The sequence below is a fragment of the Carassius gibelio genome, chromosome A5 (assembly GCF_023724105.1).
Source record: "Carassius gibelio isolate Cgi1373 ecotype wild population from Czech Republic chromosome A5, carGib1.2-hapl.c, whole genome shotgun sequence".
NCBI lineage: Eukaryota > Metazoa > Chordata > Actinopteri > Cypriniformes > Cyprinidae > Carassius > Carassius gibelio.
Window position 1 is genome coordinate 20922670 of NC_068375.1, and position 14307 is coordinate 20936976.

At 37.0% G+C, this 14307-nt stretch overlaps 1 protein-coding gene across 10 annotated transcripts; it reads left to right on the forward strand.

Annotated features, from left to right (window-relative positions):
* Positions 1 to 4469: 4469 nt before the first annotated feature.
* Positions 4470 to 14059, forward strand: pias2 (protein inhibitor of activated STAT, 2). 10 transcript variants are annotated; one of them, XM_052592395.1, is made up of 15 exons: positions 4470 to 4520; positions 5514 to 5574; positions 5898 to 6369; positions 6962 to 7049; positions 7147 to 7197; positions 7332 to 7422; positions 8136 to 8270; positions 8373 to 8478; positions 10149 to 10222; positions 10366 to 10526; positions 10661 to 10794; positions 10893 to 11088; positions 12838 to 12977; positions 13084 to 13121; positions 13216 to 14059. In XM_052592395.1, exons 3-15 carry the CDS (start codon positions 5901 to 5903, stop codon positions 13402 to 13404), a joined length of 1872 nt encoding a protein of 623 aa, XP_052448355.1. In that variant the 5' UTR covers positions 4470 to 4520; positions 5514 to 5574; positions 5898 to 5900; the 3' UTR covers positions 13405 to 14059. The 10 variants fall into 10 exon arrangements, with proteins under 10 accessions (XP_052448355.1, XP_052448347.1, XP_052448348.1 ...); XM_052592392.1 differs by having other exon boundaries at positions 4478 to 4850; positions 5491 to 5574; XM_052592394.1 differs by having other exon boundaries at positions 4478 to 4850.
* The last annotated feature ends 248 nt before the right edge of the window (positions 14060 to 14307 follow it).

Here is a 14307-nt window from a genome sequence, read left to right on the forward strand (position 1 = left end):
AGTGCAAGGCCGAAGGGAATAACCCGATATTGATACGCTTTGAAAAAAAAATCTTATAGTTTTTGCTGTTGCAATGTATACGTAAATTCTGAATTATAGAAAAAAAATATTTTAATTTATCTTTTTTTTGTGTGTGGTAATCATCCTGTGGTAATCTTGAACTTGGTAAAACAATAATTCCTAAAGCAATATTACAATTTAGATTATTATCTGTCTAAAATGTGTCATTTTGTCTTCATCACGAGGTAGCTATCCTCTGTCTGTTGTCTCCCTGTCTACCTTTCTTCAAATATTAATAAATGTTTTGTGCTTTGTAAATCTGGAAACATCAGATTACTGCATCACATTAGCTTTTAAGAGAAGGTTTGCTTTTTATTGATTACACATATTTAAAGGCAGAGCTTATATTATTTGTAGTAACCCAGTCATTTATCCTTTTTCAGCTCAACAGATGGCATACATTAATTTAATAGTGTTCTGTGTCTCAATGATCAGTGGACAATTAGATAAAGTCAAGCTAAGTTTTATTACTAATAACGTGATGATGCCACACTTTCCAAGACTGAGGCAAATGTACAAATGGTGTTATGTCTGAACTTGACTCTAAATTACAATTTACAGTTAACCATTGCCCACAGCATGGGGTGTACTTGACAGAATGACCAGAGCACCATTGGGCTTTTCGATTTTCTGTTTGAATAACAATGCTCTGAGAGACAGGTATTTGAAACAGCGGAGAGTCCCAATGGACGAGCACTAAGCGGACTAACAAGCCACTCCAGCACTCTGAACCTCCACACGCTTCATCCACAGCTTTAATGGTGGCAACTTTGATTTCAACAGTAATTGGAGTCTTGTTTCTGTCTAGTACTGTCAATAACACAAGCAAAGGTTAATAAAGGCTAAGGTGTTTGTGCACCTGTAGTATGTGTATTTTTCCTGTGGCAGGTCTTTATGTGTGAGTGTTTTCTTATGGCAGGTTGCTCCAGTGGGAAAGGCTGGGTAATTAGATGCCATGGGCACTTTACCTAGGTCATGCACTTCAACACACTTCAACCTCTTCAATAACAAATATATAGGCTAACCTTGTATTTGTCAAACAGCACAAAACAGTCAAAAGTATCCATGAGTTAAGATTTACTTATAATTGAATTTGTAAACGGTTGTTAATGCCACTGTGTCATGAAACAACTTTGAATCTGATTTTCATGAGAAATAATATTGTATGTTTAAAGCAACTGTACATGTGTGATACATGATGTTATTCATAACATATTTATGGTAAATTCACGTTTGGAAGGAAGGTATGTATGTTACTTTCCATGGAAATAATTCTTTATAGAGTATATCTCCATCATCATTTGTCTATTTATGGGTCAAACTATACTAGAGTTAACATATTTCAATACATGCCCTTCCACAAACTTCACTTGGAACCTGTCTAGTATAGTTTTCAGTGATGTGGCAGCTGAACTGACCATGGGGCAAAGACATGTAAATGTGTAGGAACAATGATACTGAGGTTAGACCACGGGTTTGCAATTAGTAAATGCTTGAAAGACATGGCAATTTAAGCCATCTCTTCTTTAATGCATATATAATATAGCAGAAATATTACAAAGATTTTATTTTTCTGATATCTTTCTGTCAGCTAATTGTCTCAGATTTTTGAGAAAGTACAGCAGATATTCAGAAGGGTTCTTATAAATCGAATCATGTACACTGAATATGGAACATGGCCAGACGAAATGTGATTCAGACATAAAGAAATGGATTACAACAATACTGAAACAAGCTTTAAACGGAAAAATAGCAGTAATCTCATTCATCTCTTAAATTTTAGCATCTCTGATTTTAATGGCAAGCTTTGTTGACCACAAGTTTATAACTTATTCAAGGAATAATATACTTTCTTACCACCAAAACCTGAAGTTAAAGCATTAGAGGAAAAACAGAAGACTGATCAGGAACTAAGATGAAAACCTCTATGATAATCAGAACCTGGTTCTCATAGATTTGCCCTGAGCCCCATCTGCTGGAAAACAGGCTGCAACTGTCAACCAGAAAATCAGCCTGTACTGTATTGTTTGTTCAATAGTCCAGTTACAGGCAGATCCTTGTCAAATTAAGATCCTGAAATCTTATCATCGATTATCTTTAAATGCCATGTTATGTGTAATGTTATGGATTAATTATATTTATATGTTCTCACGTTTCTGAACAAAATCTTTGAAAATAATTTTACCACTACCAGTAAATTTTTATAATTAGTTTTCTTTGTTTTTAATGATCTTTTAATCCTAATCTGGCATGTAAAGATGTCCAGTGCTGGAAAACAGTAACAATGACATCTGTGAGTAAACAAACCAAAACTTTACCTTGAAAAAAATATCCAGAACAGAAGGTGACTTAGGCCACAAGTGAGTCCCGGCTACCTGGTTAAGAACAACTGGCATAAATTACACAGCTAATCTGCCAACAATACGTTATTGGGAAGTGAACATCACACCGAAATCACTGTTATGCACTATTATATGAGCAGGGTCAGAGGTGGGCACAAATACATCAATAACCATTTTGTTACAAACTACAAATACTGGCTCATGAAATGTAACAAAATAAAATACAAAACACTGATGCGAAAAATTTATTTAAATAAAATACAAGTAATTAGTATTTTGAAAATACAAAAATACTCTCACAATAATCTTAATATGTCTTTTTTTTATTACTGAAAGGTCAATAACACAAATAGTAGCAATAACACAAATATGAGAAAAGTGTAAATTCAAAATAAAAAAAGAAAGCAAAATAAAAAAGCATGGGCATTTCTCTAAATCTCAACAGGGCCTGTAATAGCTCCCTCTGACGTAAATGGCATGTATAGCTAAGTTCACATCAATGATGTGGTAGGCTGCCCTTAATAGCAAAACTTTATTGAAAGGTCAATAACAGAAATAGTAGCAATAACACAACTATGCTACAAAAGAGAAAACTAAACCATTCTCATTTAGTCTAGTTGTTTTTAAGTACAACCAACTTCTACAATAATCCAGGAGTTAATCTCCTTCTATGAGGGCGGTAGACCACGCCTGCAAAAGAAAAGAGCCTTTACAAAGTTGGAGGCATTATCAGTAACTGTAGCCACAATCATTTCTGTAGTCAGTCCATACTCTGTGTGAATTTCCTCCAAAAGCTCTGCTATACTGCTGTATGTATGAGGGCTGGGAAAGCGTCTGCACGCAAGAGCAGCTGATTCTCTTTCAAGTGTATCTCTATGTATCCAGTGTACAGTTACACCCATATAACTGGTCTTTTTTGTTGACCAGATATCAGCAGTTGTACAAACATGCTTTAAGTTTTTAAGTGTCTCCTTCAGGTTTGTTGTCTTTGCAGTAAATCCATCATCAATTCGTCTTCGGAACACTTTACCTTAATGCCGTTTTTAAGAGGAGCAGCGCCACTTCTTCTCCTGTGTTCAAAACTCATTCTCTTCTTGGAGGGAGCCCAGTCTACAGGGTGTCACATGATTTTCGTGCATCTAACCTGGACATTGCCATTGCCAACATCGGACCGAAAATATGGCAAAATCATTTACTATGGTGATAAGCATATGGTGATTTTTCTTAAGTATTTAAGTATTAGAAATACTCTAAATACACTCCCTCAAAATATTTTGTTACAAACTACATTTTATTTTTTCCACACCTGCAAAAATACAAATTACAAAATACATTTAATTGAAATACTGCCCATGTCTGAGCAGGGTTATTATATGATCTTTCCAGTAGAACATATTAAAGGCACAGCTGACCAAAGAAACATTTGACCCTAGAGGTCCAACAACAGCAAATGCACTCTTGACTTCAGTCGTGTTTGAGGCTAAGCTAGAAAGTAATTGTTTGCAGACCGCAGGAACTGATGTGTTCAGATTTAAAAGTTCAGACAGGTATGAGGGTGCAGGACCATTAAGATATTTAAAACAAATATCAATATTTTAAAATCAACTCTATGACAAACCGGCAACCAATTTAAAGACTATAAAATCTGGCCAAGTATAGGTCTCAGTGCTTGCGGTGTTCGGCCAATCACAATGCACTGGGTCAGTTGGCCAATCAGAACAGACTGCGGTTGTCGGAAGGAGGGACTTTGTAGAAAAAGACTTGAGAGAGGCAGGACCTACAATAATGTACACTATTTGAAAAATAATGTTTTTTGAATATTAAAGCATGTCAACATATCCTGTTAGACCAAATACACAAAATAATATTCAAGCATCACATGACCCCTTTAAAGGAAGAGTCCAGAGTTATTTCCAGACTTTTCACAGTTAATGCAAGTGTGGGATAGTGGGGTGGTGATAAATGTTGACTTACATTTTATGTGGACCACGAAACCAAAAATCAAAATACAAAAATGTATCTGACCCTATTAACCCCTTTCTGTGTCACGTGACCAAACATCTCTGCACTGGCCAGGATGAGCGCAGCCAGAAAATGGCGGATGTTGAGGAGTTACGGGTAGGCGAAAGTGCAATGATAGCTGGCTGCTTCTCTGCGTCTTACACATTTTAAAAACCATTTGCGGTTACCGTTTGTCAATCAATTTTACTGGTCTGCTTGCTGCCCTTGGGTTAGTTTCTGAACAGTTAACACAGAAACGTCCCATCACTCCGTTAGACGGATTGTGTTTAGCCAGTTAACGTTAGCCACCAACCACTCTTCTAGCTCTCGATCTGCAACATAAACATTGAAGATCAGCCTCAAAATGTCACTGCTCTCATTACCATCTTTCACTGCATGAAAAGCTTTAGTATAATGCCTAACTGAACTGACGACTGTTCGCTGCAGGTAAAAAGTTTTTTACGTTACAGTTTCTTCACTGCTCGAATTGTTTTGGCTGCTCTTTTGTTAGCTAGCGTCCGACAGCAGTCGACGAGGTCTACATGTAGTTTAAGTTATGGCTTGTGTTTGCATGGGCAAAAGATGCGTAGATCAGTTTGTCCGAAATGTGTGTGCGTGTGTGTAAATATAGGTCAACATTTTATAATACAATTGCGAAGAAACTTTAAAGAGGGACACCTTGAAAATGTTGTTTACAAGTCTGCAAGTGGGTCGCCAAGCAAACAAGACAAACTTGATCCTTGTCTCCGTGAGCGTTTTCTACTCCACATTTGTCTCAATCTATCAGCTTCGTCTAATTTAGTGCCTAAAACACCTTTATCAAGTTTGATTGAAGGCATTGCAGTTCAGCATCAGCACTAGTGCAGTCAATAACAGAGTTTTGTGTGCTATTATACTCGCCATTGTATGACTAATTCATGTTGTCTTGAAATTTGTTCAGAAACATAGCTCTTAACTGTAAACTGAAAAAAGGTTTTTTAGGTTTTAGTTCATTTCTGTCTGGATCAAAGTGAACATCAGTGTTTTGTCCTTTGTCACTTTCTTGGTGTTCATCTAATTGGTCTTGGAATTATTCTCAACCACTTAGATGCATTTTGGTCATTTGTTAAGGATTGTAAAGAAAAAAGGATTAACACGTAAGAACAATCAAGCATGGACCGTGTAATGAAGGGTCAGTTGAGATTTTCTTATTTCTCTGGGGTCTCTGGAATGGGCTGTCACCTCACTTCACGCATTATTAATTAATCTGCTTTTAAATGATACCTTTTGGTGTAACCATATTCCACCAGTTTATGTCATGTAATCAACATGCACACATTATGTTTTTGGAAATTCTTATAATAAATGTAAAAGTTGACAGCATGGCATAGAGGATGGTTTCTCTTACTAACTTGTGTTGCAGAAATGTTCATTTGCGTTATCAGACCTTTTGCTGGTACATGTTTGGTATCTCAAAGTGTTTTATTGCTTCTCTGGCTTGTTTTTTTTTGTCAGAATATGGTATCAAGTTTCCGTGTGTCAGAGCTCCAGGTACTGTTAGGATTTGCTGGAAGGAATAAGAGCGGTCGAAAGCATGAACTTCTGCTGAGGGCTTTGCAGTTACTCAGGAGTGGTTGTAGTCCTGCTGTGCAGATCAAAATAAAGGAGCTGTATCGTCGGAGATACCCGCGGACATTTGATGGTCTTCGGGATTTGGCGGCTCTGAAGTCAAGCATTAAATCCTATTTTCAAATCGACAGCGGTGAGACGGTTGTGAGCTCAGATCTTCCTCTGCAGACGGGCCATTCAGACTTCCTGCAGCAGCAGCACCTGGTGAGCTGCGATTCACCCGTGTTACATGAATCGAAGCCCATGATGAATCTGCAGCAGCCCACGTCACTCATGGCCCCCGTCCACCCAGACGTGCAGATGAAGTCGCTACCATTTTATGACGTGCTGGATGTCTTGATCAAACCATCAAGCTTAGGTAATTTTATAAGATATTCTTGGATTGTCTTTAACTTTATATATATATTTTTTTATTTATAAAGAAATTAATGTTTTTGTTCAGCAAGGTTCTTTAAATGATCATAAGACTGTAAACAGTAAAGACATTTTTAATGTTTTAAATGCTGTTACTTTATTTATCAAAGATTTCCGAAAAAAAGTCCCATGGTTTACACAAAATATTTATATTACAAAATTATAATAATCAGATGTTTTTTGAGCACAAAATCAGCACATTATCAACGGATCATGTGACGCTGCACACTAGAGTAATGGCTGCTGAAGATTCAGCTTTTAAAATATAATAAAATAGAAAACGGTTCGAAAACAGAACAAAAAAGTGATTTCACGTTGTAATAATATTTCACAATATTACTGTTTTTATTGTATTTTTGATCAGTGCAGCCTTGGTGAGCATAAGAGACCTCTTTAAAAACTTTTTTATTTTTTATTATCTTACCAATTATGTAAACCATTCGTTAGCCCATCAGCTGGGCTGTACACCATTACCTCTTTGCCAGTGTCTTCAGTTTAAAACTATAATCCCCTTTTGACTGATTTGTGTTTTAAAGGGACCCATGCTGGTCAGAGATATCATCATGAAAAGTACTTCATATTTGCTTTGACTCCACAACAAGTGAGAGAAGTTTGCATTTCACGGTAAGAACGTATTGACTTAGATGTGACTTTGATAATGCGTCTCATCTCTCACTCTTGGTCTTATTTGGTTCTTTGTTCTTCTTACACTTTTGCATAGGGACTTTCTTCCAGGTGGAAGAAGGGACTACATGGTTCAAATTCAGCTGCGGTAAAAGCCTGCTCAGTGTGTCTGCTTTTACAATACTGTCGTTTGTGTATCTGGTTCAACAACATGTACAAAGAGGTTGTCCCCATAATCCCAATTTTTGACTCTTGATGTTCTGTTTTCTTTTTCAATTCTAGGTTTTGTCTAGCAGAGACCAGCTGTCCACAAGAGGACAATTTTCCAAACAGCCTCTGCATCAAAGTCAATGGGAAACTCTTTCCCCTTCCTGTATGTAGTCCTGTTATAATTAACCTTTATTAAGCCACGGTTAATAGTTTAATTTATATATATATATATATGCTTGAACAACATAGTCCTATGTTATTAGGCTTATTATTTAGGGCCATACGCTGGTCAGTGTTTTTTGTAGGATGTTCTGCTGTTCAACAGCAGAGAGGTTTAAGGGCATTTTAAATGGTGGAACTTTCCAACATGATCTCAAAAAAGCACTGGATATGTAGATAATATTTAAAAATGGATGCAGACCGATTAATAATGAACCTTATCCATTAATAAGGTACCTGAGATCTGTTCAACAAATAAAACATTTAATTGCATACAATTATCTTAGTCCTCCCCACAACAAATAGAGATTATGTAATGCATAATTTGTAAATTGAACAGGAACATTGTTTATAGCAGATGACTTGACAGAAGACAGTAATATTCAAGCAGTGTTTTATGTGCTGTTGCACGGGGTTTTAAAAGGGCTGACACTGAATACTGAAAACCTTTTTGAGATCTTATGACCTAGGGAAGAGCTGAATTTATTTGAAATTTTTTTTTTGTGTGTGTAACAAAGTGAAAGTTTTTACTCTAAGTTTTGATCAGTTTAATAATGTATAAAAGTATTTGTTTGAAAAAAAAACTCTTACTGACCCCAAATCTTTGTAAATAAGCATGTATGTAATCTATGCTGGCCTCATATGGTTATCACACAGGGCTATGTACCGCCTCCTAAGAATGGTGTGGAGCAAAAAAGACCCGGCAGACCGCTGAACATCACGTCGCTGGTCAGGTTGTCGTCTGCTGTACCCAATCAGATAGTAGTCACATGGGCTCCTGAAATAGGGAAGGTATGTGAAGTTTTGTTAAACCTGTTACTTCATTCAGATTTCAACACCGCTTCAGCATTTTCTGCATGCATGCATTTGTATGTATTCTCTTGTTTTCTGCAGACATACTCCATGTCAGTTTACTTGGTACGGCAGCTGACCTCCCCACTCTTACTACAGAGATTAAGAATGAAGGGGATCAGAAACCCTGACCACTCCAGAGCATTAAGTAAGACTACATTGCCCTCTTTTAGAAAAGGGGGAAAAATACCTATGAATTCTAATTCACTGTTTACACCTGCTCTTAATCAGTCTCTTCTGTCCACTTTCGATCACTTCTGTCCTGATTTCTTTTGATTGGAGTCTATGGCCCAGTGTATGTGGGCTTTTTCTGATCTTTTGAACAGATATTGTGAAATAAGTTCACACAACATATGAGCCCCAGAACTATTTTTGAAACCTTTACTGCATGAATAAATGTTTTTGCAACACCTATCAATCAAAATTGCGAAAAAAACATTACCTATAAGTTTTCAGAAATTGCTTGAAATTTTTACTGGTATTCAGAACAGAATAAGATATATATCAGAAAATATAACCTAACCCTGTTATAAACAACATGAGCTTATAAACATCTAGCAATGCTATAAATGATATGTTGTGTGTTTGAAAGAATATTTTGCACAGATATTTTCCTTAACACATTGGAAGAAACTGTTATATTCACAATAAGAAGAAAACTATGCCTTAAGCCCTATTGGCACGGGATTACTATTACTTGGTGACCTCCAGTCATTTGTAAGAATTGCCGAAGTCCTGTGATAATATTATTTCCGTGCGAAGTGACATCTCTGTGATTTGGCCTGGATTTGGTGGGTCGTTTTTTAATTTTTCAAGGTTTTTGTTTCCTGTGCACCTTTTTATCAATCTATTATGAAGAATGGAGCTGCGTTGGAGTGTTTGATAGTATTTTGGGTATTGCTCCACCATACAGTTTGCAGGTTTTGAGGTTAATGTGTTACAAATAAATCGAGCATAAAGCTTGAGATATTATTTAAACCTGGTGAAATGTAAATGACACGGCGCACAAAACTATATTAGTTTCTTTTTTTTAAATCCATCTAACAGGACCATAGAATGGTACTCTCAAAGCCTTGACATCCGAGTATTCAGGAGATAAGTCTGTAAATTTGAGTAAAATCACTGACTTCAAGTATCCCGTGCGAAAGCAGAGGATACACTTTCATTTGTCTCTGCTTTACTTGAACTTTTGGTGCCATAAAAATGAAACGAAAAAGACCTTTAAAAAAAAAAAAAGGCATATTAATTATATTCCTATTATATGTCATTTTGTTTTGTATCTCTGTTTTTTTCCTGTTGCTTTTGCGCATGCTAATCTAAACCGCTGAATTGAAAAACTTACATTTTGAATGGGTCACATATACTTATCCATTTTTTATTTAATATAAACCTAATTTAACATATATTCTAGAAGTTGAGAATGAACTGTCAGTGGAGAGTAGACAGTCTTTAGAGGCTGTCCGAAAGCATTCGAACACATGAGTAACCTATGAACACAGTCCAGTCAAATGTGTTTTCAACTACCTCTGAAAGTGGTCGAAAGTGGACAACCTCAAAACTTTAAGACCCGTTCACACCTGTATTTAGAGCTGTCCACTTGTGATCAGATCGATGAAAACCGCTCTTGATTCCAGATGTAAACGGTTTTTATTGTAAATAGGAATATGACCTATTACGCGTGACAGTTCTCTAGTTTTATTTTATGTTTTCATTGTCTATCTTTGTAATTAATTCTGCTTTCCCATTCTCATATTAAGTAAATTGACTGAATTATTGAAATAATTGACTAAATCCACCCTCTCTTCACTATTGTAACAGTTAAAGAAAAACTCACGGCAGACCCTGACAGTGAAATTGCCACAACTAGTTTACGAGTCTCACTCATGTGCCCAGTAAGTTGCTGCCTCCATAAAATCTTAGCTGACTCATGAATGGCACTTTAAATAACGTTTTATATTGTTTGTTTAGTGCGCTGATGTAGTATGGTAAAAAAAGAATTGTGTGTAACCAAAATAAAAATCCTCTTTTCATATAGCTTGGCAAGATGCGTCTTACGGTACCCTGCCGAGCTGTCACCTGTTCTCACCTGCAGTGCTTTGATGCTGCTCTATACCTGCAAATGAATGAGAAGAAGCCCACCTGGATCTGTCCAGTCTGTGATAAAAAAGCCGCATATGAGAGTCTGATTATAGATGGGTGAGATTACTTTGAATGTAACTGAAGTGGTGAGAAACACTCAGCCTCTTTAAGCAAAGTAAATCATTGAGTGGTTTTGCATTTATTGAGAGAGAAATTTCCATTGAGTAAACTAGTCACCCTCTACTTCTCAGGCTCTTCATGGAAATACTTAATGACTGCACAGATGTTGATGAAATCAAGTTTCAGGAGGATGGGACTTGGTGTCCAATGAGACCAAAGAAGGAGACGTTGAAAGTGTCATCTTCGTGTTTCCCAAAAATTGATTGTAAGGTTCATTACCCTTTAAAAATGTGTTAGTACTCTGTGTGTGCTAGGTTTTATCCAATTGTATAAATGATTACCATGTTTGATGCATTTTTAAAGTGATTCATGACCTCTCAGGCGGTGTCCCAGTGCGGCAAAGTGCAGTGGTGCCACTCGCAGAAACCAGCAGCACAAAAAAAGGAGACGTAATCGACCTTACTCTAGAGAGCTCATCTGATGATGAAGAGGACAGTGATCCCCCTCTGAAAAAGCGCTGTGTCTACATGTCCAAGGCTGAGGAGATGCACAGCAAAGGGTTTGTTTATTGATTCACTAGAACTCAGAGCAGACATTTCTGTGTGCCTCTTCTTTAAGCCTTAACCTTTTAGTGACCATATTTTGAATGAACCCAGATCTTTACAATAATCTATTTTGTCATGGTGATGGGAAAACCTGAGATATCAGGGAATTCTAGAAATGTTATATTTAGACCTGAAAAAGATTGCTAAAGTCTTTTAACCCCTTAAGCGTTTTTGTACAATTAGTTTAAAAATGCACACCTACATTAAATTCATGTGTTCTTGACTTGAACTATTTACAGTATATGAATGGTTTTGTCCTCTTTTGAAAGGTGACACTCTGAGGTTTGTTTCTAAACCGAACAAACTTCAGAATCACTGTAAGCCTTACTGGTACTTAGTAATAGAGCTTTGAATACACTGAAAATATGACTATAGCTGGAAGCTATTAACTGGAAAAGCTCCAGTGCATTCAACACAATACAGCCGTCGCCTGACTGCATGGCTCATCAATAACCTCACTGACAGACCACAGTATGTGAGGCTAAAGAACTGTTTGTCTAATGTGTTGGTTTGCAGTTCAGGGGTCCCACAGGGCACAGTGCTAGCTCCTTTTCCTTTTATCCTGTATACATCAGATTTCCGATACAACATAAGCAGCCGTTACCTGCAGAAGTTCTCTGATGACACTGCAATAATTGGATGTGTATAAGAAGTGAATGATTGGGAATATCGACAGGTCATCTCTCGATTTTGTGAACTGGTGTGCATTAAATCACCTTTACATTAATGCCAGCAAGACAAAGGAGATGGTGATGCATTTTCACAGGAAGGCATCACAGATTGTACTGGTGAACATCCAGGGTTTGTACATTTAGATCAAACATACAAATACCTGGGTGTTCACCTCAACAGCAAACTGGACTGGTCCAACAATACTGAGGTTCTGTACAAGAAGGGCCAATGTCATCTTCACTTGCTGAGGAGACTGAGGTCATTTGATGTGTTGAAGGCTTTGTATAACACTGTGGTGGCTTCTGTGGTAGTCTGTTGGGAAGCTGGAAGTTGACCAGTTCTTTCAGCAAACAGACTGGTGTACCCTCACTGTAAGAAGGAGCGCTACCACAGATCCTTCACTCCAACAGCAGTCAGACTCTTCTTTAATTGCAACAGCATGTACCACTTTTCACTATTACAGAATACCTGCACCGTATTATCTGTTCCATATTTATTTTTATTTGTTTTTTTTTCGTACTTGGTATTTAGTGTACCTGAAGCTGCTGTATTAAATGAACTTCCCAGGTGTGGGATTAATAGTGTCTATCAAATCAAATCGAGAAAACACAAAGGGGTCACAGCATGAATCCTTGTTGGCCGTCTAACAAAGACACTGATTGTACTTGCTGTGTTGATGTATCTTAAAATGGTTTATGTCTTTTGAATCACAAGAATCTCAGCTTTCCGAAAGCTATGACATGTTTACAGTGGAACGCTAAACGGGTTAAAATAATTAAATGAAATGCTGCACTTTATTTTGTTGCAAAATGTTTTATTAACTTGAATTATCTATTATTATTAATTGTGTATATAATTAATTTGGGGAAGCCATGGGAATTCAGAAATGAAAAGATCTTGTAAGCGTTAGTAATGTTACTATAGGTACAGTAGATAAAATTATAAAGAATGATTTAAAAAAAAAAAAAATCTTTAAAACATTGAGTGCAGTTGATTCTCCATTCCTCTATAATGTTCTTTTGCTCTTTTAGGGTCCTGACTTACCAGCCATCCACTGTTCGGGTGCCAAATGTCCAGACGCTAGACACATCATACCTGACCCCCTCAATAGCGGACTACTCCGTTCCATTCCACCATTCTACCTTATCCACTATTCCCACAGATATGCAAAGTATGTACTTATCTAGTCTGCCATCTAATCAAGTATGCTGTCCTTCATGATCAAAGATTGAACATAAAAACTAATGTTTGTCATACAATACGCATCTTTCCCAAAGGTCTTGATTTATTTTCTCTGATTCAAGGGGATCCACAGGTATATTCTTTCAAAGAAATCTTGAGATTGGATGTACTTTACGTATTTAATAGTTTGCACAGATGTTTACCACTAGTTTTCTTTGTTTCTTCAGCAGCATTACAGAGGCCCCATATTTTTAGACAGCCTCTCCAACAGCCTTCAGAGTGCCACCACCAGCACCAGCCTGGTTTCCTCATCAGCTGTGTATGAGACGGGAACCCATAGCAGCAGCTCAAGTCATGAGACGGGGGTCATCACGGGAGGATCTTCAGGCCTATCGGACATTATCTCACTAGACTGAATCCTGGCGCACCTTTATCGTACAGTCACTAAAACAGTTATCTACTTTTAACTATGGACCTCGAGAATCATGTTTTGACTAGGACCCAGAAGGACTGCTACGAAGATCTCTAAATGTTGTGGCTGAGACCACAACAATGTTGTTCTAAAAAGCAAACCTGAATCAAGCCGTTTTCCCTTTGAATTTGGGAAACTGCCAAATACACAATGACTCTCATCCATTAGCAATTTGATTGGAGGAGCAGAGCAAGACAAACGGCAGAAATGAGTGGACTAGAAAGCTCAGACAAGTCTAATAATGGCACTCTTGTCTACATTGTATTTTTTTGCATCGGCAGTTCTGCAGTTGAACAGAAGCAGGTTGTCAGCGGCAGCTCAGTTTGTTGTCTCTTCGATATCACCAGTGCAATTATGTTTTTGTTACAAGACTTCAGTTGTAGCAATAAAAAACTGTATGTTGTATATTGTAAAATGTTTACTTGTTTATGTCTGACATCAAGGCGGAATGCATTAGTGGACCCCCACAGTTTTTAATTCGTTTGTGGTTATTTGCTCAAGAGCCATCAGATTCTCTTTTGCTGAAGTGGTAAATTTATTTTCAATCTGTAATTTTATATTAAAGGTGTTTTTGCTAATTAAACACATCTTAAAATACACCTCAGAAACTGTAATATGACTGTTGTCAAAACAAGGAGTAATCTGTCTAATTTCATGTTTATTTTCATCTGTAATGAAACTAGCCTTTTTTTCTTTCTTTTTAGGATTATGTAAGTTTTGATATCGGATGGGGATCTTTTGTCTTTGAGAAATCTGCTTTAATTGCTAATGGTAATTTAGTTAATAGACATGAGTTGTGGTTTGAATTAATTTCATATATCTTATTGGATTATGAGTCATACAACAT